The following is a 27,348-nucleotide window of genomic DNA, read 5'->3' as shown; positions in this document are numbered from 1 at the left end:
GCTCCCTAACCGACCGACTGCTGGCACTGCGTACTGCGTAGCACTGCGTAGCACTGCGTAGCAGCGTGACTGGCGCGTGGCCAGTGGCCATATCCACGCGCCTGCGCGCTTGCGCGCCGCTACCGCCGTTGCTACGCAATGCCAGCAGTTGGTCGGTATGTCGGTTAGGGGAGACAAGTGAAGGTCGTGGTGCGTTGCGGTGTATTTCAACTCGTATCTTTATCGTCCCGTACGAGTTTTTGAGCGACCCTTTAAAGCGTCATCTACAATACAGTCGTTACGATGTTACGACGTTGCGACGGACCAATCAAAGAAGAAAATATATCATTTTTTCTTCTATGATTGGTCCGTCGCAGAGTCATAACATCGTAACGACTGTATTGTAGACGACGCTTTAAAGGGCCTCGCACATGAAATGCATAACATAAGCACAACATAAGACCGATAGACCAATGAGCATCCAGCATAAAGTCGCCATATTGATTTACATAAAATTCCCATTGGTCCAGAGGCTTATGCTACGCTTATGCTCTGTTATGCATTTCTTGTGCAAGGCCCTTAAGTCTCTTTCTAATAAATAACACTGGCTGCGTTCCGAAATTCACTGCCAGTATTGAAAAGCTATCGTATACGTGACGTAAACTATAGATTTTCAGTACTGGCAGTAAATTTCGGAACGCAGCCTCCATAGTGATGATCATCAGGATCAGACAAAAAGAGAGGAACATGGCGACGTGGTGTAGCGCAAGTTGTTTTTGATTTCATCATTTACAAGTAATCGGAGTACATACGAGGAAAACTTCAGTTTACTGGGCTGAGTAGGTAACGAAGCATCCGAAACGTGACATATATCGTACAAAAATGAATTATAATCATTCGAACGCACGCCGAGGTAAGCGTAACCTACGAATGACACATGTAAATTTCTGTTTTCCGTAGTTTCTTTTTCGTTACATTTATTTCTATAATACTTATAGAAACGATATTTCAAAGGATAGCTTGCATGACTCGTTCTTACGAGTAACATTAGTTAATATAATAGCGTTTTATTGCAATAGGTTTGTTCTTTACAGCTGCACTGCGTTATACTCTGCACTTAAAACGAAATAAGCATACAATAGAACATTAAGGAGAAACAGAGGAAAGTGTCAAAAGTTTAGCTGCAAAGAATAAAAGAATATTTGTTATATTTTAAATAGCATATGAATAAAATTATTAACTTCATCTTCTAATCCAATATAACAACAGAAATACTTATTTTTTTACCATTGTTAAATAGTATGATTAAGCTGTTACTACTATTGTTAAATAGCATGATAATTTTGTTGCTATAATTATTTTGTCGATAATTATTATTTTCATGTTATATAAAGGTAAATTGTTTATTAACAGGAAAACCAAAGAGATTATTAGATCCATTGGCTGGTTTATCTGCACCAACTCATCCAATGGCACAGAATCCATATATGTATAATCAACAGGTAAATTTTAGAGAATGTAGGAGATATGTTCACAATGCTAAAAATCTGTCTGAAATCTCAGATAGAGAGACAATTGGCCAATCACAGTTAAACAATTCAGCCAATTGATTAATGCGATTGATCAATTCTCTCTCTGTCCAAAATGTCAAACCGATTTCTAGCGTCATAGACTCAAGGGAGCTTAAGACAGATTAACTTTAAACAGAATTATTACTCTATCAGTAAAAGTTTGCATTAATTATTTCTCCTTATATTTTTATATATTTATCACATTTTATAGAATTCGTGTCAGATTTATTTATTATCAATTTAATCCTAGATGCCCATGAATAATGGTGCAATGCCAGAATATGGCTTCAATATTCCTGGACAGGGACCACCTCCATATGGATTCAATCAACAGATGCCAAATTATCCACCAAGTGATAATCAGGGATCAGAGCCTGCATTTGCAAGTCCTCAATTCGCAACACAATTTTTGGCTCAGCCAGTTGTTACAGACATGGCTGTACAATATGGAAATGCATTGGTTGGTACCGGAAGACAGCATCTTGAAAAATATGTGCCAGTTACAGCATTGAAATATTACTTTGCTGTAAATACCGATTATGTCTTCGCAAAATTAATGCTGTTGTTCTTCCCATTTACACATAAGGTAAGTTTTTTAAGAGATATTTAAAAAGAAGAACTTTATCATCATTATAATCAAGGTTCACTAATTAAAAAGTTGAAAGTTAAATAATGAAATTAAAAAATTAATAACTTTTAACTTACAATTAGTTAATTTTAATAATTTAATTTGTAACTTTAACTAGTTATTTTTGAAACACAAACTTTATTAATTTTTCCTAAGTTAAAAATTTATGTAAAAATTTATGTAAAAGAAAAAAATTAAAAGAAAAATGTTTCCATTTAAAAAAATACAATTTTTTTGTTATTTCATATAAACTTAATTTACAAATAAAATACTAAATTTCTTGATCTGTATTATGATTGTTTTGAGTAATCTAACATTTAAAAAATTACGAATTTCTAATTTAATATGATGAATACTTCTCAAAATTAATTTTTAACTTTAGTTAATTTAATCTTAAATGTAATTAAATTAATTTCATAATCTAACTTTAACCTAATTTAGTTAAAAAAATATATTATTAACTTATTCAACTCTGATTATTTGTGTTTATGCATAGAAATAAATATTTAAAGATTTAAAAAATGTCTCGATTAATTAAGAAATCAAATATGCAAATTTATTGATAATTCTTAATTGTAGGATTGGTCTGTAAAATACGAGCAAGATGTACCATTGCAACCGCGATATGAAACTAACGCACCAGATATGTATATTCCTACGATGGCGTTTTTCACATATGTTGCTACGGCAGGATTAGTCTTAGGTATGCAGGAACGTTTCACTCACGAACAACTAGGTATACTAGCTAGCTCCGCTCTCGCTTGGGGTGTGATCGAATTACTCGTTCATACTGTGAGTTTGTATGTGATGAATCTCCAAACGAGTCTAACAACATTGGACTTGTTAGCATATTGTGGTTATAAATACGTTGGCATTAATGCAGCACTGTTGATATCGTTGCTATTTCGAAAGTTTGGTTACTACATGATCTTACTGTACTTCAGTGTTTCTCTAGCTGTCTTTCTAATGCGATCTTTAAAATTAAGAGTCATTCCACAAGGCCATTCATACACAGCCTCTGGTAATAAGAGGCGGCTTTACTTTATATTGTCTTTAGCTGGTATGCAACCTGTTCTAATGTGGTGGCTGTCGTATTACTTAGTTTAAATAATAAGTGCAAAAAAAATCTATAAAACAGCGAGAGGAAAAGAAAGAGAAGAAAATGTATATTTATTATTTGGCTACTAATATCACATGTACATTTTTTGTAATAAAATCCAATACGATTATATTACCATTTAGATATATAATGCGTCGATTCGTCTCTATTATTTGACGAGGAAGGAATTTTTTTCTTTTGTAATGAATATCGATTTTATTGGAAAACAAGATACAATTTTGTAAAGCATGCATCTTGATACATATTCCATAAAAATCAGTTGAAATAAATTTTCCTATCAAACATCGAGTAATATATTCCTAAAATCAGCCTTTAATTAATAAAATATTTCGGCTGATTGTGAGACGGTATTTATATATAGAACTTACGAGATGTCGCGGTACGTTCCTCGATAATCGCAGGTGACAAATCATTCCGGTTGATCGCGCATCACGCAGACGGCACAATACACACGAGCGAACGCGAACGCGAACGTGGCGCCACAGTCGAGCCCGAAATGATCGGCGGAGTCTCCCGTCTCCCGTCTCCCGTCACCCGTGTTGAGCCGTGCTCCAGCTCCCGACTCCCGAGCTCCACACCAACGCGCTCTTCACGGTCATTGATAGTCGTCTGCGAGCCGTGGGACGGGACGCGGCGAACGAAACGTAGGTGTTTCGCGTGTTCGTGGGCCGCCAGGGCCAAAAATGGCGGAACGGACGAAGGTGACGGCCCCGGCCACCCGGCCCGTTCCTATGAAGCTGTTTGCCACCTGGGAAGTGGATCGTACTCCCCCGAATTGCATACCCAGGTAACAAATGACACGTCTCGCGACGATTACTCCGGTGTTGTTCGATTCGCGCGGCGTGCTTCGCTTAGCATTCTTCGACGTTATGGTGGACGCTAAGCAACGTTTCTCGCCGCACGACTGGTCGCGGCAACGAGCGTCTGCACGTTGCACGCCCTTTTTCTCAGTAGTAAACTGACCCCCCCGCTCGCTCACTCGGAATCCGTTCGTTTCGCGACGTTCGTATTTTACGTGTTTGCGATTTACGAATGGACAGACGGATTGCGTCCTTCTTCGCAGTTGAGTCACACTCCTATGACACACACGCGTCGCACTTGTACTTTTGTCACTTCGAAACGACTGCAAGTGTCAACAGAAACTGACAGATTCGCGCTCGTCGCGATTAATGAGAGAAAGCCCGCCTTCCGCAATCGTTCTGTTTCTTCTTCAATGTATATCATAGTTTTATGCTATTTTTAACAAGAATGATGACAAATCGATATTTATTGCAATTATTGCTAATCTTCCGATGTCGATGAATGACACTTATCGGATAAGTGTCAATATGAAAAGTTAATGCCAGGAAAATATTTCTTGTTATTTTGTGAATATTATTGAAATTAAAAGATTGATAATATATTAAATAAACAAATATATATATATATATATATATATATAATCATTATGCAATAAATATCAATAAGTCAATTAAAATAATATATTTATTATTATTTAATTTTAATTTTATCAAATAATATAAATTATATTATATTACATTATATTATTTTCTTAACAATTTTTTACGTGCAGGTATATAATATATTTTAATTATCCTATAAACTAATTCTTTTGCGAGATTTGTCAAGTTAATTTTCATTACAAACAGAAAGAAATAAAAAAAATAAAAAATTGATAAATAAAAAACTATTATTTTAGTAAGACAAATCTCCCATTGATTAATATTTAAATTTCCAAACATGTTTAAATTTCCTAAAAGAAAAAAGATATAATCACATATTCTTCAAAAATTGTTAAATAAAAAATGAAACCAGATAGAAAAAAATAGAAAAAATTTTATCTAATAATTTGGAAATTATCTCATATTCTCCATTATATTAAACAGATTTCAATTACATAATAATAAATAATTAACGTATTTAAAATGCGATAAAAATTTTTTGTTTTTAAGGCCGTTATCTTTTTGTTCTATTCATGATTTAAATTTCAATCTACTCTAATCTAATAAGAATGTAATTGTTTGACTTAAATAGCTTGTCATTGTTTTGTTCTATTCATAATTTAAATTTTAATCTACTCTAATAAAAATGTACTTGTTCGAGTTAAATAAATGACCAAATATAAGAAAAAAAAGCAGTCAGATTGCACTTTGAGTAAATCATTCTAAGAAATGACACAAGAATATTACTTTACAATAATGTCCGAGATATACGTAGCAGACGTAGTTCTAGCTATCGTATATGCAGTTTAGTTATTACTACTATTTCAGGTGCCTTATACATATACCGTCGGCGATAAGATCGTGGGGTTTAAATGATAATAAGGCGTTTTTAAGCTCGCCAACGCAAGATCATTGGAGAGACGTTATACCGATAAATTCTTATCTAGTTTTAGATATCCACAACGTCGATTTTCAAATGCCTGCACGCAGTGCAGGTCTGACGAAATTACGGATATATATATATATATATATTTTTTTTTTTCACTATAAATACTTTAATCGATTTGGAGGATCGACTGTAAAGTTATATCGCATCTACGTGTATATCTTTATATGTGCAACTATCGAACCGCGTTGGCATATGACAAAATACGATTACTGTATTTTTGACTCTCTCGGTTATTGCCAAATCACGATGGCACGTGTTTGGCAAAAGTCAGCGGTTAATTCGGTATAAATTCCGGATGCACGGCAGTCGTGGCTACGAAATTAACGTTGCCATCGCTACTTACAATGCTGTCGATTTCCAAGAATTTCTTAAAAAAGATTTTTTGAAACGCTTTAGAAATACGTCGCGAGCAAAATCCTTATAAATCTAACGACAACAGGGTGTGCAATAAAAATTGATATCGCGTTTAACTACGCAGATTTAAATGCTTGTTCTACATTTAAACTTCATGTTGCTTATCTTCAATCACGATCGCTAAGGATTTAAATATTCCAATACTTGTCCGTATGTTGAAGCAAGTTGCTTTCCTAAGTAGAACAACAAGTCAAAATGACATCAAAGTGAATCGTAATTGATCGAAAAGTGACTATTAAGGATCATTTTGCAGTCACTGTGACATCATTTTGACGTCGTGATAACTCCTTATTCAGCTTGGGTTTACATTGATTACACGAAATTGCGCTTTTATCGGAAATAAAGTTTTCTATCATTCAGAATAATCGATGCATAGAGTAATAGGGTAGTGATGATAGTAATGATAATGGCATTTGCATATGTATTCTGTTGTATTTTAATACCTAATTATTGTCCAGTTTAGAAATATGAATATTCTATACGAGTCCAAGAATTTCGAACAATAAACTATACTAATAAAACGCGTACTCAAATAACTTGAGTCTTTTAATGTCCATTTTTATCGATGATCAACATTAATTTCTATTTAACTTGCTCTTTATTTTTTTTCTAGTTCTATAATATAATTAGGAAAAACTAAAGAGCAAGTTAAATCGAAATTAAAGTGAGTCTAGATTGGTAGAATTAGACATAAATGTCGCTGACAACAAACCAAATCCAAATTTACGTACTTTATGTGAATCGATCGTCTGATATTATCACAACTGAAATGGTAGTCGCGTACATGCAAAATAAATGCGCGCTCGAGTGATAACGTGCCACCTGTAGTTTCTGCTCTCTGCGGCTAAATTTAGTAGTCACCCCTCAACGCCCCCGGAAACCCTCTTCATAAATAACGATAACGTTCTTGTCCCCGCCGCATGTAATAAGGGTTTCGCCGGCAATGTTTCCACTTGGTATAGCCTCTATCGCGCGTATGATCGAGAAGTAAATTATGTACGAAGAAAGCTTTCTTGGAGAAAAGTAAGGACCTATTGGCTTTAAAAAAATTTATAAAAGTTACAAGTTTCAACCGTTTATTTTTCCACATAATCTTCGTCGGAATTCAAGTGTTTGTCGTAAGTTTGAAGATATCAGTTCTTCTATCCTACCGAAGAAGTTGTCGTTAAACCGGCTATGCACGTTTAAGTAAAGAGAGACGCCAACAACCCATAGTCGATCCGTCCTTTTCCAACCAAAAAATAAAAATTAAAAAATTATTCAAAATGAAGCTCTTTGACACACTGATTTCAAATATGTAGGTATTAAACTTGATTCAGGTCAGGATCCCGAAATTCTGGGCCAAAATGGTACTAAAAAACAACAGCTGACCTTAATGTTGTTTTGTCGATTTTAATCTCAAGAAGGGTATTTTACGCTATTGGCGAGTTTATCTCGCTTCTGATAATTAATCAGAATTTGAATTCATGTCAAAAAGAAGAATTTTAGTATTGAAAAATTGGTCTAAGTCAGCTGTTGTCTTTAGTATCATTTTAGCCCAAAATCTCTGGATTCTGACCTGCACTGAATGCACTTTGACATCTACGTACATATTTGGAATCAGTGTATTAGAAAGCTTTATTTTGAGTATTTTTTCAATTTTATTTTTTAGTTGAAAAATTTAGGCTGAACTTAGTGTCTCTCTTTGTCAGGTATACTTTAGTTAAATTTTAGTTAAAAAACAATTCTTTGTTGTATATTTCACAAATTACTTGTAAGCTTATTTTGCAATAACATAATGTAAGGCTGTAATGCGCTTTAAAGCTAAAAGCTAATTAGTAGAAGTGGACATACCCTGCAGTTTACACAATCTTATAGCTTTATGGTTTATGCTATTGTACAATAGGCTTTAAGTTACACATACATGTTTGCATAAGTACGCTTGTGCAAGTCAACCGGAACGCGTGTACCATATATACGATAACTATGCAATTTTGTCATTTAGACGTTCTGGTAAACGTGTATAAGCGTGCTTGTGCAAACGTGTATGTTCAGCTTAAAAATAATTATGTGAGACATAAAGCAAATTGCTTTTTAACTGAAACTAAAAATCCGACAGTGGCAATTTGAGCTTAAAAAAGCGATTAAGAATTAATTGTTTTATAAAAACATTTGCACTTATTTTAAAAAGAAAATGAATGCAAATAGAGCTATTTGCTAAGTACAAATTTGTGACTATTTTTATTTAATAGCATTATAAACCCTCATTTCTGATTCGATCGGGAATTTGAAGACTCGGATGAATTTTCAATTTTGAATTATTTTGTCGCAAATTCAGACACGTAAAAAAAATTAAAAACGTTTTGGAATTGTAAAATTGTATTCTGGAATGTTGGAAGAGTGTACAGAATTTTTTTTACATTTTTAAGGACCTAGAAACCTTTTCAAAAACACTATCAACTAACAGCGACCCGATTAGACTAGGAAAACAGCAAAAAAATGCTAGACCACGGTTAATATTTGTTCGATCTATTGGTCTCTCGATTTCTTGGTCTAGTCAAAATAATAGGACTAGGGCAAAGTCTTCTATTTTATGTAGATGATGCGTTTAACAACACTCCACATAAAATGGTGTGTAAGGATAGCAGGGCTATGCCAATGACGTGGCTCTGGTACGGGGACCCTTTCTTGGGCAGCTTCTGGAGCTCATGCAGAATGCATTGGAAATAGTAGAGCGGTGGTGCAGAGGGACCGGTTTGTCAGTGAACTTGTTGAAAACAGAACTCGTTGTCTTTACACGCAAATACAAGACGGACACTGTACAAAAACCCATTTTTGAGGAGACTGGTGCCGGCTGAGTCGGTGAAATGTTTAGGAGTGATCCTGAATAGGAAGCTGTTTTGGAGGGAACATCGCGATGTCATTGTAAGAGCTTATGTTCCTACTTTTGGACATGTAGAAGAATCTTTGGCCAGACGTGGAAGCTGAAGCCCAGAATGATCTATTGGATCTACACATCGATACTACCCAAGCTTACTCACGCAGCAGTTGTGTGATGGCCTAGAGCGCGAAAGAAAACAGCCATGGGGTGGCGCTGGAGCATGTCAGGACTCTAATTTTAAGAGGGGCTCTGGGTGCAATACGAACCACACCAGTGGCAGCTATTTTGTTCGAAATTGAACCACTTCACCAGGTGGGGATGGCGGCGGCCACTGCACATCAACTAGCCTACAAACTGAAGTGGAAATTGGGGATTGATCACACTATAGTGTCTATCTTGCGGTTGGGTCTGGGACTGCAGATGTACACTGGTAAGACTGACAAGGGATAGGAAAGTAGTCATTTTATTCTAGGTCCTCGGTCATTCGGGGATCGAGGGCATGATGAGGATGCTGATCGGCTCGCCAGAGCTGCATCGAGGATGGAGGTGTTCGGGCCGGAACCAGCGCTGGGGGTTCTTTTCTGCCTTAGCAGGGGAAGAATCCGGGCTTGGTTGCGGAACGAGCATCTTGATTTTTGGAGGAATGAGAACTAAATGTCGACAGACTGGGGCTTTGCTGGGGAAAGTGGCTAGCGAGGACCTGGCCAGCGACATTAGATCTTGAAATAGGAGGGATGCCAGGCTAGTAGGGCAAATACAGACTGGCCATAGGATCCTTAATTATTACGTGCACAAGCTGAGTCGATCTAACACGATCGAGTGCAGGGCATGTAAGGAGGAGGAGGAGGAGGAGGAAACGAGTCTCCATATATTCTGCGACTGCAGAACCCGGTTTTTACTGGGCTGAGGCGTATGTTGCTAGGCTCGGCTTTTCTCGAGCCAGGGCAGATGAGTGAGCTACCGTAAGGGACCTGAGTCTCTTCTGGAGAGAATATTACCGATCAGTGCTTGGCACGCTCTCGTTACTGTAAGACGTACGACGTACCGTTGATTCCCAAATAAATAGACGGGCTTTAACAAGAATTTGGATTTATTATTTCATTGAAGTTATCTTATCATCAGCAATTTCAATTCCTAATGGAATTAATATTGATCTTTCGAGCCGGATTATCGTCAAGATGTGTAAATCGACAAATCTGGAGTTCTCAACGGCTCCATTTCATTTTATCGGCAATGTTGAGGAGCTAATAAAAAGAGCGCAGTCATTCGGTATAACGTCAAAACGCAACATTGCAAGCATTTTAAACATTAGAAATATTAATTTATCTCATCAAGTAATTATTATAATATATTCGAATGAGAAATCGAGAGATCGACAGATCGAACAATATTAATTAATTAATTATGAGTGCAATTGAATGCCACTTTTTAGCATACGAATACTGTGTCTAGTAGAGAAACTATTATCTTTAGAAACAACTCATTCTTTTATTTATTTTTGGATATTCGCATTTTTCGTAAAGCGCTCACCAAACAATCCATGCTGCGTAGATTTGAATAGATAGTAATCAAAAGGTGTAATGTCTAGTGAATAAGCTGGATGCGAGAGAATTTACCATTTCAAGTCCAACAGAGCTTTCTTCGTCTCCTTAACAGCACGGTCTGTCATTTACGTCAAAATTATCACTATTCCTTACGTGTGTCGATAGATATACCGTTTGTTTTCTGTTCCTGAACTCCCTGAATTAGTGTGCACTTAAAATGAAATAGATATATATTTGAAAGTTAGTGAAAGCAAGAAGAAACGTTCCAGTGCAGTCTAGTGCAGGAATAGAAAACAAGCCTATAGTCTTACAAATGATTCTTTTGTTTAAACAAAAATAGAAGGCAAAAATGTGCACTTAATTTGATTCCATGTTCAAACGTATTAAAAATGTCTCTACAGTGATGTGTAAAGCTTGTTATATATTACTTTCGACAGAATATCCAACATTTGAAAAATAAAAATCATTTATTTCATATAAATACACGAATGCATACGTACAGCCATTTATGTGTAATCCGGAAACCTTATTATGTTACAACCTAATATTTAAAAAATTTAAAAAAAACGAAATATTTTTTTAGATTTGAAAAAGAAACTTTTAAAACCCGTTATGTTTTTATTATAAATCATAAGAGATAGAATATATGACACCTCATAAGTGGGACAATGAGCTGAATAGCTTATGACCGATCTCATCATCTCCGATTAGCTTGATCAGCCGATGAAATTTAGCGATAGCCAACTACTGATAATAACAAAATTGAAAATTGATCGTATTATTTTGTTTTTCTTGTCCTTTTTCCATAAATTATAATTTATTTATATAAAATATAACACTTTAAATTAATTTCTTTAATTTCTAATTAAAATTATTTAAAAAATAATTTAGAGATAATTAAACCATTGACAAATTAATTCAACTTACAATAGTTAATATTAATACAGTTAAAGATTGAAATCATAACAATGCTAATGTAACATAAAAGCATACAATACAGTGGTTGCAAAAAACTTGCCCTTACTTTTTTTTATTTTTTCTGACTTTTTGCTGCATAAAAACTTAAATTTACATCAAGAAAAGTATGATTTTTACAATAAATAAATATATTACTTGTGTATCTCTTACCATTTTTTTCCAAAAAAAGAACTCAAAATTAAGCCAAATTTTGTATACGTCTTGTATACGTTTCCTCAATCGATTTTATAGCTTATACGATGAGCGCGCTCGAAAATATCTTCTTATCGAAATTTTTAAAGAGAATTCCAGAATTTCCAGAATCTGTTTTGTGGTCCTCTTTTTGATCTATAAAAGAAATAAAATTGACGATAGATCTCATTTTCTCGCATGCAGAAATCTCTCTGACAAAAGGTAATTCGGATATCGCGCTTGGCGGGATTAACAATTGTCTCACTGATTTTAAACTGAAATAACGCGAATAATAAACGCAAAATAAATAATTACTGTAAAGCAATATTTTTTTAGTATTTTTGTAAATTACCTCTTAAATTTGGTCGTTAAATACACGTCTTGCAAGTACGATAAATTATATACGATCAACCCTTACTTTTCTGAAAGACCTTACTCTTTGAGACACCTCCGGTTGTCATGCGAGCCATCCATTTCAAAAGAAATTATATCAATCGATATTATCTATTGATATCTTGATAACTTTTAAACTACGTACGTCGATCAATAGACTACTTGGAAACTATATTGGGTTATATTTGTTTTTAACTCTGAGATACGTAAACAGTCTGTTTGGACTCTGATTATTTACACTCGTGCTGCTGAATATATTTCCGATCAAACCTCTTCTAGGTAATCTTTGAATCGAATCTTAAAATATCCTCAAGTCTTAAATCTTTAAATATCTCACTTTAGTTTCGCTTTATTTTTAGGCTGTGTTCTTTGACGTTAACTCGATTAGTAATACTCCGACCGCTCGGCTCGGACCTAGCATCCATTAGCATCGCGGTCAAGATGCAGAGCTCCAAGAGGACTTTGCGTTCCAATGAAATGGCTATACCGACCGGCGGCATACTCGACACTGAACTAGAATTGCAATTTGCACTTCAATATCCGCATTTTCTCAAGAGAGACGGCAACAAGCTTCTGATATTATTGCAAAGACGCAAACGATACAAGAATCGCACGATGCTTGGCTACAAGACTCTCGCGGAGGGAATCATTAACATGGCACAAGTAAGTCTGGAATTCTATTTTTTTGTTTCATTGAAAATCAAATAATTTAATTTTCACTAAAAGTATAATTATAATCAATTTCCTTTGTAATATATAGTATAAAAGTAAACAGGGCAACGAAAAATCGATATAATTGGAAAAACTTTCTTTATTAAAAAAATTTATTGACCTTTGACCCCTTTACAATCAATTGATTTGACTCATATTTTGCCTCAGTGAAAGATTCTTTTTTATTTATTAGTGAGAGCAAGGTTTGAAAAAAATTAAGCCGTTTCTGTGAAATTTTGCAGACGAACGGACGGATAGACGCACAAATGGACAACCAGATCAACACTGAATAATAAAGAAATAACTCTATATAGATTATAATATTCTAACAGTATACATTACAAAATATATTACAAAATTTTCAAAAACAAGAAATGAGAATTTATTGTATTGTGTTGCATGGAGCATTAAATTTCCTTGCGTCTACAATAATAATTACTTTTTACAGGTGCTGCAGAAGCAAATGGATGTTGAGTTGGAACTCATATCAGACAAAGCGGAAAAATATGGTGGTCATTCGGTTCCACTGGCACGCGTGAGCGTTGTCGCTCTAAGTTCCCAACCGGTTGATCATGATAAAAGACTGACAAATGATCCCAGCGAGAGGCTCTGTCCTGAATTTAGCGACGAAGAAGAGGAATTTAGTTCGGAGGGTGAGGCAGAGGGTAGCGACAGTGAGCCCACGTTGGAGGTGCACAGGCGGAAAAGTCGCGGAAAGATTCCAGCAAATGCCAGAGTACGCACAAAATTTCTGTTTGATTTAAAACTTCTGATTTCTCATTTTGTCTATATTAGATTCTGATGTTTATTGTGTTTTGCAGCAAAGAAATTTAAAGCAAAAGTTTATAGCTTTGCTAAAGCGGTTTAGGGTATCGGAAGAGTTGGAACATGATCAAGAGGAAATCGGGCAAAAACTTTCAGGTATATATAATGCTATAATATATAATATATGAATAAAATTATAGAGAAAATTAGTTTAACACACCTAAAATAAAACTTAGTTTCCATCATATTTAAATGTTTGTTTTTAAAGGTGGCGATATGGAGATAGAAGAATTGTTTGATGAATTAGAAGATTTATCAGACAGTGGGCCAGAATTGGATACTATGTCTGTTAGTAGTACACCGAAACCATCACTGCGACCTTTTTTCAGCTCTAGTCGATCTCTTCTTGCACCACCTCATTCAGGTAAGTTATCGTATAATTCACTTGTTTACGTATTTTAATAAAAAGTGTGATATATGTGTCATATGTGACAAAGTATTTTATCAATACTTGAAACTAGCTCATTGTGCTGCGATGTATTGTTGCGATGTAATATTTGAGTGATACAGACATTTTAAAGGTTGGTGTGTAAGCAAATATTGGTATTGTTAAGTCATATTTAACACTATACGGTAAGGAAGATATATTACGTTTCAAACTCATTTGGCTTTTGCTCTAGGCTATTGGTTCCACTTGTTAAATAGTCACTTTTCGCAGTTAAACGTCATTTTATTGGAATTTCTAAAAACGTAATTTAAATTTCCGCCTTTAATTACTCTCTCTCTCTCTCTCTCTCCCCCCCCCTTTCTCTCATACATATTTTTGAAAAATAAAAATTGTTAATACTTATACCCCATGTTAAATAAAATGAATAAGAATAAAAAGAGACAATTTTAATTTGTATTGTCAGTGTTATATTTAATATTTGATAACACTTTAAGAATCTCTTTTGTATAAAAAAATTTTTTAGCGTTACAAAATTTTGTTATAAATTTTATCCTAAATAAGAACTGTAACGTATGCTTACTTTCAATGTAAAAAAATATGATAAAACAGAAAATTCGTCTTTGTACACTTTTAATCGTGAACAATGAACGAAACGGAAGTTTGTTTGAGATTAATTAATATATATGTTTTTTGTATTCCTATTAATTTTTATACTTGAAACATTCTAAAATGATAATTTGTATGCAGAGATTATAACGCTGTTATAAATTATGTATTACGTATATTATATACTATGCTTGAAAGAAGAGATTTTAATAATTTCATAAAAATGAATTTGTAACTGCCAAAGGTGCATTTATTCACTATTTGATTAAGCTGTTAATGTCTTGGCGAAGTAGCATGACTGTTACAATCCGAATACCTTTTTCAGGTTCGTCCAAAGTTTTCAATAGTAGATTATTTAATATAAGAATTTTTAAAAAAGTAATAATTGTACATATATATAATATTGATACGTGCTGATATTTGAATATGTATCGCTATATATACGTGACATTATCAATATATATTTATATATTCTGTAAATTATTTACTACACATGTCGGATTTGTTGCCAAACTAAATTGCTTTCGAAAATTTTGGTTGAACATTTGTTAAAAAAACACTAATGACTATTATTTATCGCGTTTCATATAAAATATCACAAGCTATCTTTTTATAATTATTGAGATTAAAGACAAAGTTTTTCCGTACTTTATTGTTGGCTAGGATCCGTTATATAACAGGTAGGATACTGGCATTTAATTTCTATGAAAAAAGAAAACGATGTAATCCTTTCAGTTTTATTAATGCAATTGTATATTTCTTTTAGCTATATGAGGAAGTGCAAATGCTTTAATTTTAGTTTTCTTAAAAGCGCATAAATAATACAATTATATAATTTTTTTATTATACATTTGTGTTATAGAAGAAGTAAAGAGGCTAAATAGAATATTATAATTTATTTATGTTGAGCAAAAGATCTCAAGCCTCTTACTCTCTTGCTATTGGATTATGATATCAGAAGCGAGAAATCTTATAAATCTTATCATACTTATAACATATTGAAATAAATTAACTTTTTTGCATGTCTCGTTTTATGTTAAATGGAATAAATTTATAAAATTTGAAGTAAACTTTTTTATTTCTGAATTAACAGATAGTTGTAAATTTAATTGACTTAAATTTATACGAATTTTTGTTTTTAATGTTATAATTCAAAATGTTTGGGAAGCATTAATAAATAGTCATTTTCTAAGGATTAGGGCCTTAAAAATTCTATAGCTTACTCAAATTCAAATCTCCTGAACTAAGTGAAAGTCTGGTGGGTTGGCTTTGCACTGTTGCATGTTACGATTCGATAGTAGTAACCAACGAGGATACTGGAACTATCTCAGCGACTACCACGTGTCAACAGCCTGCGGGTCAGTCAGCTAAAGAGAAACATCGTATTGGACACATAACTCCGGGTATGTAAATATCAATCAATCCTGAAGCCCCTACACAGATCAAATAGTTGGAACGTTTTAAGGATACCGCTTCTTATCAAACAGCACGTATTTTGCGTTTGAATAGAGCATGCGATGTAAGAGAGAGGCATATATATAAAATAATTATTAAAGAAGATATGATAGAGTCAAATGATTTTCTTAAAAATATGTGATCCTTTTTTCTCCATGGTACAGTATGAATTAATACAAAGAACCTTTCAAGATTAAACAAGCAACTTGTTAAAAAAATTATACATTATATTTGTAATTATGTCAAGAGAAAATATTAAAAGCAATTCAGCAACAATAATTTTGTAGATTGGAGAAGAAACTCCAGCGCATGAATGACCTTGCTAATCGACAGAAGCTTGGTGTTTCAATCACATTGGTAATTAAGTGGCTTCGCGATTTACACTTACACAAGCAATTTATAATATATATATATATATATATATATATATATATATATAAAAGTAAATGTAGAAAATTTACATATATATATAATTTTCTACATTAACTTTTTCTTTTAATAATGCAACATATTTTTCTAACGTAGCCAAATGCAAGAATAATCGAAGTAGCACGTCATTTATGTTTCTCACTTGTTCAAATATTAAATCAAATGCCTCTACATGTAATTAATTTTTCTTCCTCTTTCTCTCTCTCTCTCTCTCTCTCTCTCACTCGCCCTCTTTCTCTCGTACAAATGTGTGTATTTACACACTTACTTTTCTTTAATTTTGTATCTTCTATTATTCTTACATTCGTCTTTAAAACTGTTGTACTGTTTCGTCCAGAAGATACAGTTGTGTATCAATATACATGTATAAAGTTTTAGCGAAAATAAATTGATGTTGACATTTAATTTTTTTGCAGTTATTGTATTGCAGTGTTATACAATTTTTTTCAGAGTACTTTTTAAGTACTTAACATTTAAAAGAATTTGTCGTAGTATATGTATCTATAATGTGCGAACCTATTTTCCCTTTACATACGCTGTGTGTCTATTTGCGGCTTCTTGTATGTAATCTTGTTAGACTTCGATCTGTGGTACTGGCCTGTATCTCTCTATCTACTCGTATACGTACGTATTCTTTACTCTGTCAATCTTAGTCATGTATTCTGTTTTCCAATAATGTTGCGACTTGCACACCATCTCACGAGTTCACCTCTCTCTCTGTTATTTGCAATGATACCCTGTAATAAATGCTACAGTTATTATCTCGATAAGTCCGTCTTATTGTTAGTTTGATTAAAACTTGACACGGATATTTATCGTAAACCAAGATGTATACTAGGTGCCATGTACATCTTTAGAACTGGAATTAGCATCTCAAAATTGGCATTTCCAAATCGAATGCATCAAATCTAGATATTCGTGAATTCAAAGCTGCGCCTAATAGTTGTAAGTGTTTACATACGAGTATATACAAAGTTAAATAATAATAATTTTATTGAATTAATATTCAAATATAATTATGTATTTATATATAATGTGTAATATTTATATATAATGTTCGATTTAAAAATGTAAAAATTTTAAACACATATGATACCTAGTGTATTTATCGACTAATTTAATATTGTTGTGCTTCTATTCACTTTACACTTGTTCCATTTGGATACTTATATAGAGTTTTCCAAGATCACCGACATTCCATACTTGATAATAAAATTAAAGAAACTAGCGATACTTTTAATATTGATATGTATGTAGTTCTTTTATATTGACTGGAAATTAACTAATTTGAGTTTTAATTAAACTTCAACGGTTCAAACGAACAAAACATCTTATTTTTTGAGTATTTAAAAATTTTAATACATAACATAAATATATAATTTTAATATTATACATGCAACGAATCAGTCGAATTTGAATTTAAACCTTTTTTTTATTAAATGTTATATGGAAGAAAGAAGAAGCTCATGAAATGAGTATTGGTGATTTTGAAGCACTTTGTATACTATATTTTAATGAAACTTAAAATTTCATATCACTATAGATAATAACAAAATTTCGTTGCAGAACGTGGGGTGGACAGACAAAGCGATGACAGTTCTCGAAGAGCCGACAGCGATTCTCATCCTGAAAATTGGACAGATCACGAAGCGAACGATCCACCGAATTATGTAGCAGGTTCCCCGCCAAAATCAATGGAACAGCCTAAGACCGAAAGCTCCGAGAAGAGAAGTAGACTTTTTGCGCGTGATAAAGGCACACCAGGCAGTAACAAATCTAAAAAACACAGTCTGAGCGTCGATCTGAAACCTTCGGCCGATTTAAATAACACAGAGGTAATTGTAAATACTAATGTTGTTTATTTCACCTGTTATTAATGCTTTTATTGTGCTTTCCATTTTCGGTCTAAGAATTAATGATCAAATATACGGGACTCTTGAATAAAATACATACACACATTTAATATTATATTTCAAAATTATGTGTTTATTAATTTCAGCCGAGAAAAGCTTTAGTCGAGCAACTAGGTCGAGTGTTACCAGACGATAGTTTACCAGAGGCTGTGTCGCTGGTATCCATAGCGGATCCTGGTGGTGCTGTACTTGCTGCAAAACTTCAAGAAAGAAATCATAAGGTTCTGACGACCGCTTCTCCAGCTGACATCCGTGCAACATTCACTTGTTTAGTCACGCGAATACAAAAATTGTAATTATATTCCTTAATTCTACCTCAATTTAACTCCTCATTTCAAAATATGAATTTTTTTCTTCTAATCAACTTTAATTAAAATATTTAAAATTATTGCAGCCAAGCATTTCATCTGCTTCAGAATTTTCTCTTAATCCTTCATTTTTATTAACTGTATATAAACAAAATAAAAATTGTTACCCGTTTTGTTTCTTTCGCACTTGAAAAAGATTATTTTTCAAGGAAAATATAAAATATAATAAAAAGAATACTAATACTACTACACATATACTAATTATAGATCTTTATGTTCAGTTGCAACAGTTCTGCAAAACCACCAGCACCTATAAAAGTGATAATTGCTGGCGGAGATAGTTTCATAAACGCAGTTCTCCGTCATTATGTCGACTTGTTGAGCTTCAGACCGCCAGATTGGCAAAACTACATGAAATTCTTAGTGGTACCGCTCGGTTCAAACACATTAACGAAATATCTCGGTTCTATTGACGCTAAGTATTCGAAATTATTTGGAGATGAATGGAAGGAGCATTTAGAAAGAGAAGGATCGAGCGAATGCGCGGCACGAGTGTCGGAATATCTGGCCACAGCTAATACAGTTTTATTACTACCCATAGCAGAAGCTATGGTTACGTACAGGTAATCGATATAAAAATTCTTTTTTAAAACGGTTGAACAATTTTGGAAAGATTGATTATATTTGTAGGGAAACAGATGACAGTAGCCAAATCTTTATTCCCTTTATAAATGACGTTCGTGTGGGCTGCCCAGACAGCAGTTCTTCCGCGTCTGTCGATCTGGAAGAGAGTAACGTTAGCATGTCCGGTTCTCCACCTTCCTTACCCCCTCCAAGTTTACCCGTTCCAACTCCTGGAAAGTTGACACCACCCAGTAGTCCTAATGTGGGCCAACCGGCAAGGGAAGGATGGGAACCAGTGGAATTACAGTTGGATTATTGGAGTAAACAGACTCAAGGGGAAAAAGGAAAGAGCACGTTACGTCAGGCTTTCAGAGCGTTACATGTGCAAAGGCTTCCTTCATTGGGCGAAGTTCCAGGCTATCACTTGTCTATGAATTTCACGACAAAAGAGAAGAAACAAAAAAGTAAGAATATAAAATTAAACTCAATTTTTACTTCCAGAATAAAATTTTTTGTATTAAAAAATCAAAACATTTAATATAAAATTAAATTTTAAAGAAAAAAATGTTCTTTTCTAGTAATGAGATTAGGTAAAAAGAAAGAAAAAGAGAAAGAAAACGAGCCAAAAAGTCAATCGGTGGATGGTGTGACACGTCTTATATGTTCTGCAAAAACTCACAACATTCCATTAAGAGGTAAAGTTTTTTTATTAAATTAATTTTTTAAATAAATATTAAATTTTATAAAATTTAATGTGATATGTTTATTTTAAAAACTTTGTATAATTTAAAAATTGAAGTTTTAAATTAGTCTTTTTTCATCTCGAGTTAAAGGTTATAGATCACAGAATGTAATAGTTAATTGCACAGCGTCAATAATTAGTTCTTTTGTCAACGCTTTTCTTATCTATTATTATCTTTGGTCTATTACTATTGAATTATTTATCCTCCGCTGTGTAAAAGTTTTCCATAAAATAAATTGAATCACATTTAATGGTATTTATAAGACTTAATAAATAATAAAGCCAACAAAAATAAATTTTACATTATACAACATTTGTTTAAATGTACATGTCACATTTAATATAAAGCAAAATGAATCTAAGTTTGAATATCGCAAAAATTATCTTTACATTTGCTCTTCTCTTTTTTATTATTATTATTAATTTGATTAATTGATAATTTTTTTACATTTACTTAATAGTGATTATTCTTACTACAGTGAGCATTGATGGTACCGAATGGTACGGTGTAAAATTCTTCCAACTATCGGCGCAATGGCAAACGCACATTAAGACGTTTCCAATAGCGTTATTGGAATATAATCCGCAACAACAAACTTCGACTGTTACATAATTATCTGTTATTAATTATAATGAAGGCTTTTAGCGACTTACGTATTCTGCATCAATAACAATAACATTTGACTCATTTTATACGCAAACCCGATAACCATCAACTTCTTAAGACTGCCCAGTATAAATTAAAATTTAACAGATGCTTTGAATTCCCATTCTTGAAATACCCATTGCATTTATTCCATTATTTGATAATAGCGATGAAGATATTTGGACATTGGGGAATTTCTATATCATATAAAAAAATATAATTGCGTGTGTGATAAACATATGTTGTGTTCACGAACAATTTATGCAATACGAGTCCATAATAGATTTTGGAAAATTATGTTATAAAATATGATCTACATACGTAAATTTAATAGAAATTTCTCAATAAGTATACAATTTTATCCATCAACAACAGATTACACAAAGTAGGTATATTCGTTCGCGACATATCATGATGAAAACGAGGATGTTTATTTGAATGGAGATTTTGCTGGTTATGGGAATGCTGTTGTTAAAATTATTTATTTGCGATATATTTATAGTACATCGCTACTTTAATTTTGTAAATACTGAAATATCTTTAAACATTGGAATTAAGGTGTAATGCAAGTTTAAATTTTATGTAATAAAAATTAATTTTAAAAATTATATAACTTATTTATTATCTTATGTTATTTTCATGTTTATTTAATATTAATATTTGCTAATTTTATAATTGTCAATTTTTATATGAATTACCAAAATCTGAAATAATTCAATCTTCATTATTTAGAAATATTTCAGTATTGCATTACAGAAGTGATGTATAATAAAACAACATTGTTTTCTTTTTAAATATAATATTTTTATCGTCCTTGAATGAAGGACAATTCCAGTGCAAGATTAACAATTTATTATTTTTGTTTTTAAAATATGTAGATATGTATGTACTAAAACATGTATCATGTAATCTGTTATGATTTTTGACGTTAAAATATTCTTAACTTAAAAAATGTTATAAGTAACAACACACACACACACACTCACACACACACACACACACACACACATACATTTAAGGAGATATATATATTTGTTTCATTATTATTATCTTAATCTATCCATTCATTAAACCATCAAAATTTTTTTTTAGTTATGCTTTTAAAACTTCCATAAATTCTCTTCAAGAATTCTAACAAGTTTGCGAATTGTCTCTGTCCGTCCTAATACTATATCGGGTTACTTTTCGTCCTAATAAAGTAAACTGCAATGTTCCTGAAATATTAACATTGATGATTGAGACATGATGACAATCCGTAAACCTCTTAGTATTCTAAATTTTTTTAGTATTTTGAAAATTTAATTAACATATCGATTTAAAATAAGTCGTCATAATAACAAATTACATGATTCTGTATATCATTATTTTATTACAAATTCCGGATTTCAATATTTGCAATGTAGAATATCAGATTTACTTTTGTAGAATACTAATAGTGATTTTATTGTTTTTTCAAGACTGTAGCTATATCGGATTATTATATTAAAAACGAAAAATTAAATAGATATGATTTTTTAGCCTAATAATTTGATTTTGGCTATTTGTAAATTTGCAATTTATTTGCTGTAAATGAAATGTGAAGCACTACTTTTAAACTAACTTTATACTGCATACCTCTGCTGAGAAAAGAATGCTTGAAATCCGAAATTTGAAATGAAACTTACTGTATGTACATGTTAAACAATATAGTTTATTAAGAACAAACGCAGATATTATGCGTTATTACTAAAGTCTGTGATACAGGCAAACATTTTTTCAGCGTACATAAAATCAGATAATATATATGTGCGATGTACATTTGAAAATTTAACGGAAGTTTAACGGATATACAGACAACATAAAGATAATAATTAATTATATACAAAATATTCTTAGAAATGTTTATATTGATTATAATGTTTTATCATTTGGCTTTCCGAGATATTTTTATACATTATTTGATAAGATTTTTTACTTCAAGTTGCTATAAAATATTCTGCTTTTAAAAACCCATCGTTTAAAAGCACGTTTTTATTTTTAATTTGTGTATTTTCTCATTAAACATTAGCGCATCAATTTTATATAAATTTTGTTTTTTTTATAGATTTGCATCATTGTGATTTCTCTATGGAAAATTAAGATAAATTAACTATCTAATTAATATTTATATATAGTTAAGTTACATAGCTTTTTATTATATTACCGGAGTGGAAAATTTCTTCCTTCACTAGAATGATCTATTATTTTTCCATATTTATCTCTTATACTTGTAATAATCATGTCAGAAAGATATTGGAACATCTTGAATATAAGTAAAAGTAATGTGATTGTCGCAAGGCAAGCGAACATTTTCTTTAACCCTTTCAGAAGAAATTTTATGATTAAATTAATGTGTTACAATGCAATAAAATATACAAACTGATATAAATATTTTATTGTAATTGACATAAGAGTATTAATTGATATAAAATTGTTAAAAGTGATTTATACTATATTTGGTTCAAGTATTAACACATAAATATTTCTTTGTAACTAATGATATTAAAAAGCTTTACAAAAATTATTGTTTCGAAAAATGATTTAGCGTTTTTAATTTAAATTTGACATCATTTGGTTTTCACAATCAAGATTAACTATAGTTTCTTAAATAAAATAATATACTTATTTTACTTAAACCAAACGTCATATATGTAAAATTATTATCTTCTGAAAGTGTTGGAAAAAAAATATTGTTAATGTAAACATAAGCTTAATTAGCTTTTTGACATTTCTTTTTTATTTCATAAAAAGAGCAACAATATAGGTAGTAAAGTACTGTTTTTAGCGACATAATTGTGTCGCTTTGACTGCCTAATGCCAAATTAAAAGAAAAAAATGCCTACTCGACTTATTTCCAAATGTAAACAGGATAAAAATACTCTTTAACGGCATCCTCTAATGGTGCGACTAAAATGATGGCACTCGTGATGATTGTATCTTGCCAAAGTATACAAAGTAACAATGAAATATCTCTGTTTGCACTCCTCTTTTTGCTAGTCCGCAATTAGTTGTTAATGCGAGTGATATACATAGTCGTACAACTTACATCTTTTATGTTTGATTACAAACAATGCCGTTCGTTCAACATACCGAGTAAAATAATAATTCCTGATATATCGAAAATGATGTATCAAAAGTAACGTGTGGCCATAACAATATAGTCTCAAAACTCGCTGCAGCTATCGATAATTGCGAATGATATGCAACATTGATGAAACTCTTCTTAGAACGAACTATACTTTTCATTAAAAAAAAAAAAAAAAATCAAAAATGAAAAAAACAAGCCGTATTGCGTATGCATAAATGCATCAAGTGTATCTTCAGATACACAACGGAAGATGTATCTTGTTTCATGATAGAACGAAGTCAGCAATTAAACCTGCCATATATAGCGTTATACGTATTCTGAAGTTTTTGTCGAAGCATTGTAAATTCAAGTTTTTTTTCTTCTTTTTTTGTTATTTTAGTGCCTGACATAAATGTTTTTGTGTCGTGTTTCCCACGTCGTGTGTATCTCTTGTTAGCATTTTCTCCAGAGGATGCCAAATCTCTGCTTGCTACATGTTAATGCATCCAATATATGTGTGTAGAGGATATACAGCGAATATATCTATCTGCGAAAGAGATAGATGAATGAAAGAAATTACATTATATCGAAGATGAATCTTCGAAATTGGGGATGCAAAATCAAAAACTCAATTCTTTCTTTTCCTCCCATTTAGATTTGCGAAGCACATATAGTATATCGGTTGAATATTTATTGGAAAAAAGATTATCGGTTTAAATTTTTTCCGCTTTTTATGAGCATTTTGTGCTTCCGGTTTCTCTAAATGCGATACCAAAGATACATTAGAGAGTAATTGAGCCTATAGTTGCATTCTATACTCAAAGAATAGTATTATTTCCTTTTTTTTAATGAGCTATAATAGTTCCTCTATTATTTTCCATATTATTATCCATGATTTTCCATTTATATATATATATATATATATATATATATATATATATATATATATATATTACTACTTTTTCTATAACACCACTCGATATATCATTTATATATATATATATATATACACACGCACACACACACACACACACACACACTTACACATATGTATAAAGATAATTTTACTCTTTAAGTGTAGTATGTGTGTGTGTGTGTGTGTGTGTGTGTGTGCGCGCGCGCGCGCGCGTGTGTGTATGCGTAATTAAGATATTATAAAGATAGTGACGTGCTCACGGTCTACACACATAATTGTACAATTTATTGAAACATAGTTTCCAAAAGTTCTTCATTTTTTACCATGTATAATCCAGAGATATTTATGTAGAAAGAAACCGAAATTACACATACAAAAAATCCGCAGTTCAAAGAAAGTGCGCTTCGTGAAGGATATCAGGTACAGTGTAATGTATATTTGTATACTGATGGATTTCGGATTCTAGTCAAAATACGAGAGTGAGTGTTTCATTGTATAATCAGTGCGCGTTAATGATATATAGGATGAAATAAAAAAACAAATACTACTTTACCTGTTTGAATACGTTTGTACGTTATTGCGAACGACCGTTAGCACGTTTGTCAGGTTTGTCGGGAAAAACTCTCATTTTTATGTACAGCGAGTTTTATCACATATCGACAAACCGGCTCAAAGAAAAATTTACAATAATTACAAGTAACTAATATATTGAAGTTTTTCGTAAAATAAAGGAAACATTATTAGATGGCGGTTAATTTTTCAAACTGTAGACATTTATTGTGCTTAACTGTATAATGTCTTATTGTACACGTTACAAATTGTTGTCAATACTCTTATAAAAGAGTAAATTAATAAAAAAGTTATTAAGAAAAAAAATCGATCTGTTTAATATGAAATAAGTAAAACAATTAAATTTCGCATACATAAACCAATTTTGCCTGACCAAAATTATTTCTGCTATTGAAGTTACATCAGAGTGTAATAATTGCAATTAATCAAATCTAAAGAAAACAGTTTAATACGTGAGAATCTATTTGTTTACACCGAGCACTCTACCTGTGTGGCTATTGTATATTAGTATTAATATGTGAATAGGTAGTAAAATTAAAAAAAAAAACATGTAAAGTGTTGAATAATTTGATATGCGTTTGACGACGAATATATTGTTTACTGTTAAGAATGCTTTTCAAATGTTTATATCGATATGCTCTACAGTAGTGTACAGCTTATAACATGCGTCTAGAGATGTGTCTCGACATTTAACGAAAAATTTATCTATTGCGATATTAGTATATATGTGTATTGTGAGATATATTTATGTATATTATATCCTTTTTAGGAATATCTTATTTAAGTAAGATATAATAATTTGAGAATGAGATAGAGTGCAAGAGAGCAAGAGCGAATAGTATAATTATAAATTCGATATAAATGTATTATTAGATAAATTGAACAGATATATAGGTAATGATTCATTGTCAGCGTAGAGAAATGTTAAAGCATTTAGAATTACAGCTTTTTGAAGTTACATTTGGTTTATTAAGATCAAAACGGTGAAATACCGAAAACCGCTAAAATAAATTTATACAAATCATAGCTAACTACTTTTTTTATCCAAATCCCAAATATTGTTGATAGAACAAACGTATATATTATATATGCTTTACGTTACATTTTAAATTACATTGCTGCAGATTTTCCTGTATGGGTAATAAAGTTTTGAATAAAGGGGCTCAGTTTTATCCAGTTAATAATTTATACTTGGCAGAGGTAAACTTAAATAATGATCGAAATTATAACTGTGAATAAGTATAACCAGCGAAAATTATCTATGTGAATAATAATAGTATACATTATGTATATTGTAACATACGGACACTTACGTATGCTGCCCCAAATATCTTCGTTTTAAAGTTTTAGAACAAAGAAGTTTGATATTTCTATGTGTATAAAAAAATTAGACTTTATGTTGCAATAAAATATGAAATATTTTGTAAAGTATCCTATTTTTCTCTTTTATTTTACCTTAACACTTTTAATGTCTAATAAGTAGATAAATCCATTTATATATAAATCAACAATTTCCATTAAAAAAATACATATTTATATAATTTAAAAATTTTTTAAATAACTTTAGTTAAAATAAAATACTAACCATAAGATAAATCTCTTGAAACAGAATAAATTTGATTCGAAATATCTTTTAAGATGTCAGTTTAGAAATTGTTTAGATTATTAAAATATTCTTTTATTTGATATTTTTTGATATGTATATAAGCCATATAAATTATATTTAAAAATAAAGTAAATAAAATTTTCAGTTTTTAATAATTTTTTTAATACAAATTTAATATTTCAAGCCTATTTATCAATAAGCAATATCGCAAATACAAATTTATTTGGTTCAAATAAATTGAAATAACACAACATTTATCTATATATAAAAATATAATATGGAATTATAACTCAAATATTAGAATATATTACAAGAGAGGAGAATAAGTAAAATACTAAAGATATATATATGTGTGTGTGTGTGTGTGTGTGTGTGTGTATACACACACACACACACATATACATATATACAAAAAAATGATATGATATATTATAACAACGAAATAAGAATACACTACTGACGTGTACAATTAATT

At 31.6% G+C, this 27,348-nt stretch overlaps 2 protein-coding genes across 5 annotated transcripts; both read left to right on the top strand.

The window, feature by feature from the left end:
* Positions 1-152: 152 nt before the first annotated feature.
* Positions 153-3,423, top strand: LOC105192874 (protein YIF1B). 2 transcript variants are annotated; one of them, XM_011157150.3, is made up of 5 exons: positions 153-189; positions 649-892; positions 1,393-1,481; positions 1,801-2,136; positions 2,758-3,423. In XM_011157150.3, the coding sequence occupies exons 2-5, from the start codon at positions 862-864 to the stop codon at positions 3,283-3,285; spliced, it is 984 nt and encodes a 327-aa protein (XP_011155452.1). In that variant the 5' UTR covers positions 153-189; positions 649-861; the 3' UTR covers positions 3,286-3,423. The 2 variants fall into 2 exon arrangements, with proteins under 2 accessions (XP_011155452.1, XP_039308802.1); XM_039452868.1 differs by having other exon boundaries at positions 173-189; positions 705-892.
* Positions 3,424-3,726: 303 nt separating this feature from the next.
* LOC105192875 (phosphofurin acidic cluster sorting protein 2) lies at positions 3,727-26,698 on the top strand. Of its 3 annotated transcripts, none has more exons than XM_026134228.2 (12): positions 3,727-4,085; positions 12,409-12,712; positions 13,209-13,496; positions 13,582-13,681; positions 13,794-13,949; positions 15,881-15,982; positions 18,030-18,298; positions 18,463-18,668; positions 18,966-19,307; positions 19,375-19,772; positions 19,887-20,003; positions 20,530-26,698. In XM_026134228.2, exons 1-12 carry the CDS (start codon positions 3,982-3,984, stop codon positions 20,661-20,663), a joined length of 2,520 nt encoding a protein of 839 aa, XP_025990013.1. In that variant the 5' UTR covers positions 3,727-3,981; the 3' UTR covers positions 20,664-26,698. The 3 variants fall into 3 exon arrangements, with proteins under 3 accessions (XP_025990013.1, XP_025990012.1, XP_025990015.1); XM_026134227.2 differs by having other exon boundaries at positions 15,878-15,982; XM_026134230.2 differs by lacking the exon at positions 15,881-15,982.
* The last annotated feature ends 650 nt before the right edge of the window (positions 26,699-27,348 follow it).

Source organism: Solenopsis invicta, chromosome 8 (assembly GCF_016802725.1).
Source record: "Solenopsis invicta isolate M01_SB chromosome 8, UNIL_Sinv_3.0, whole genome shotgun sequence".
NCBI lineage: Eukaryota > Metazoa > Arthropoda > Insecta > Hymenoptera > Formicidae > Solenopsis > Solenopsis invicta.
The sequence above is the reverse complement of the archived record's forward strand: the minus strand, read 5'-3'. Positions and strand labels throughout refer to the sequence as shown.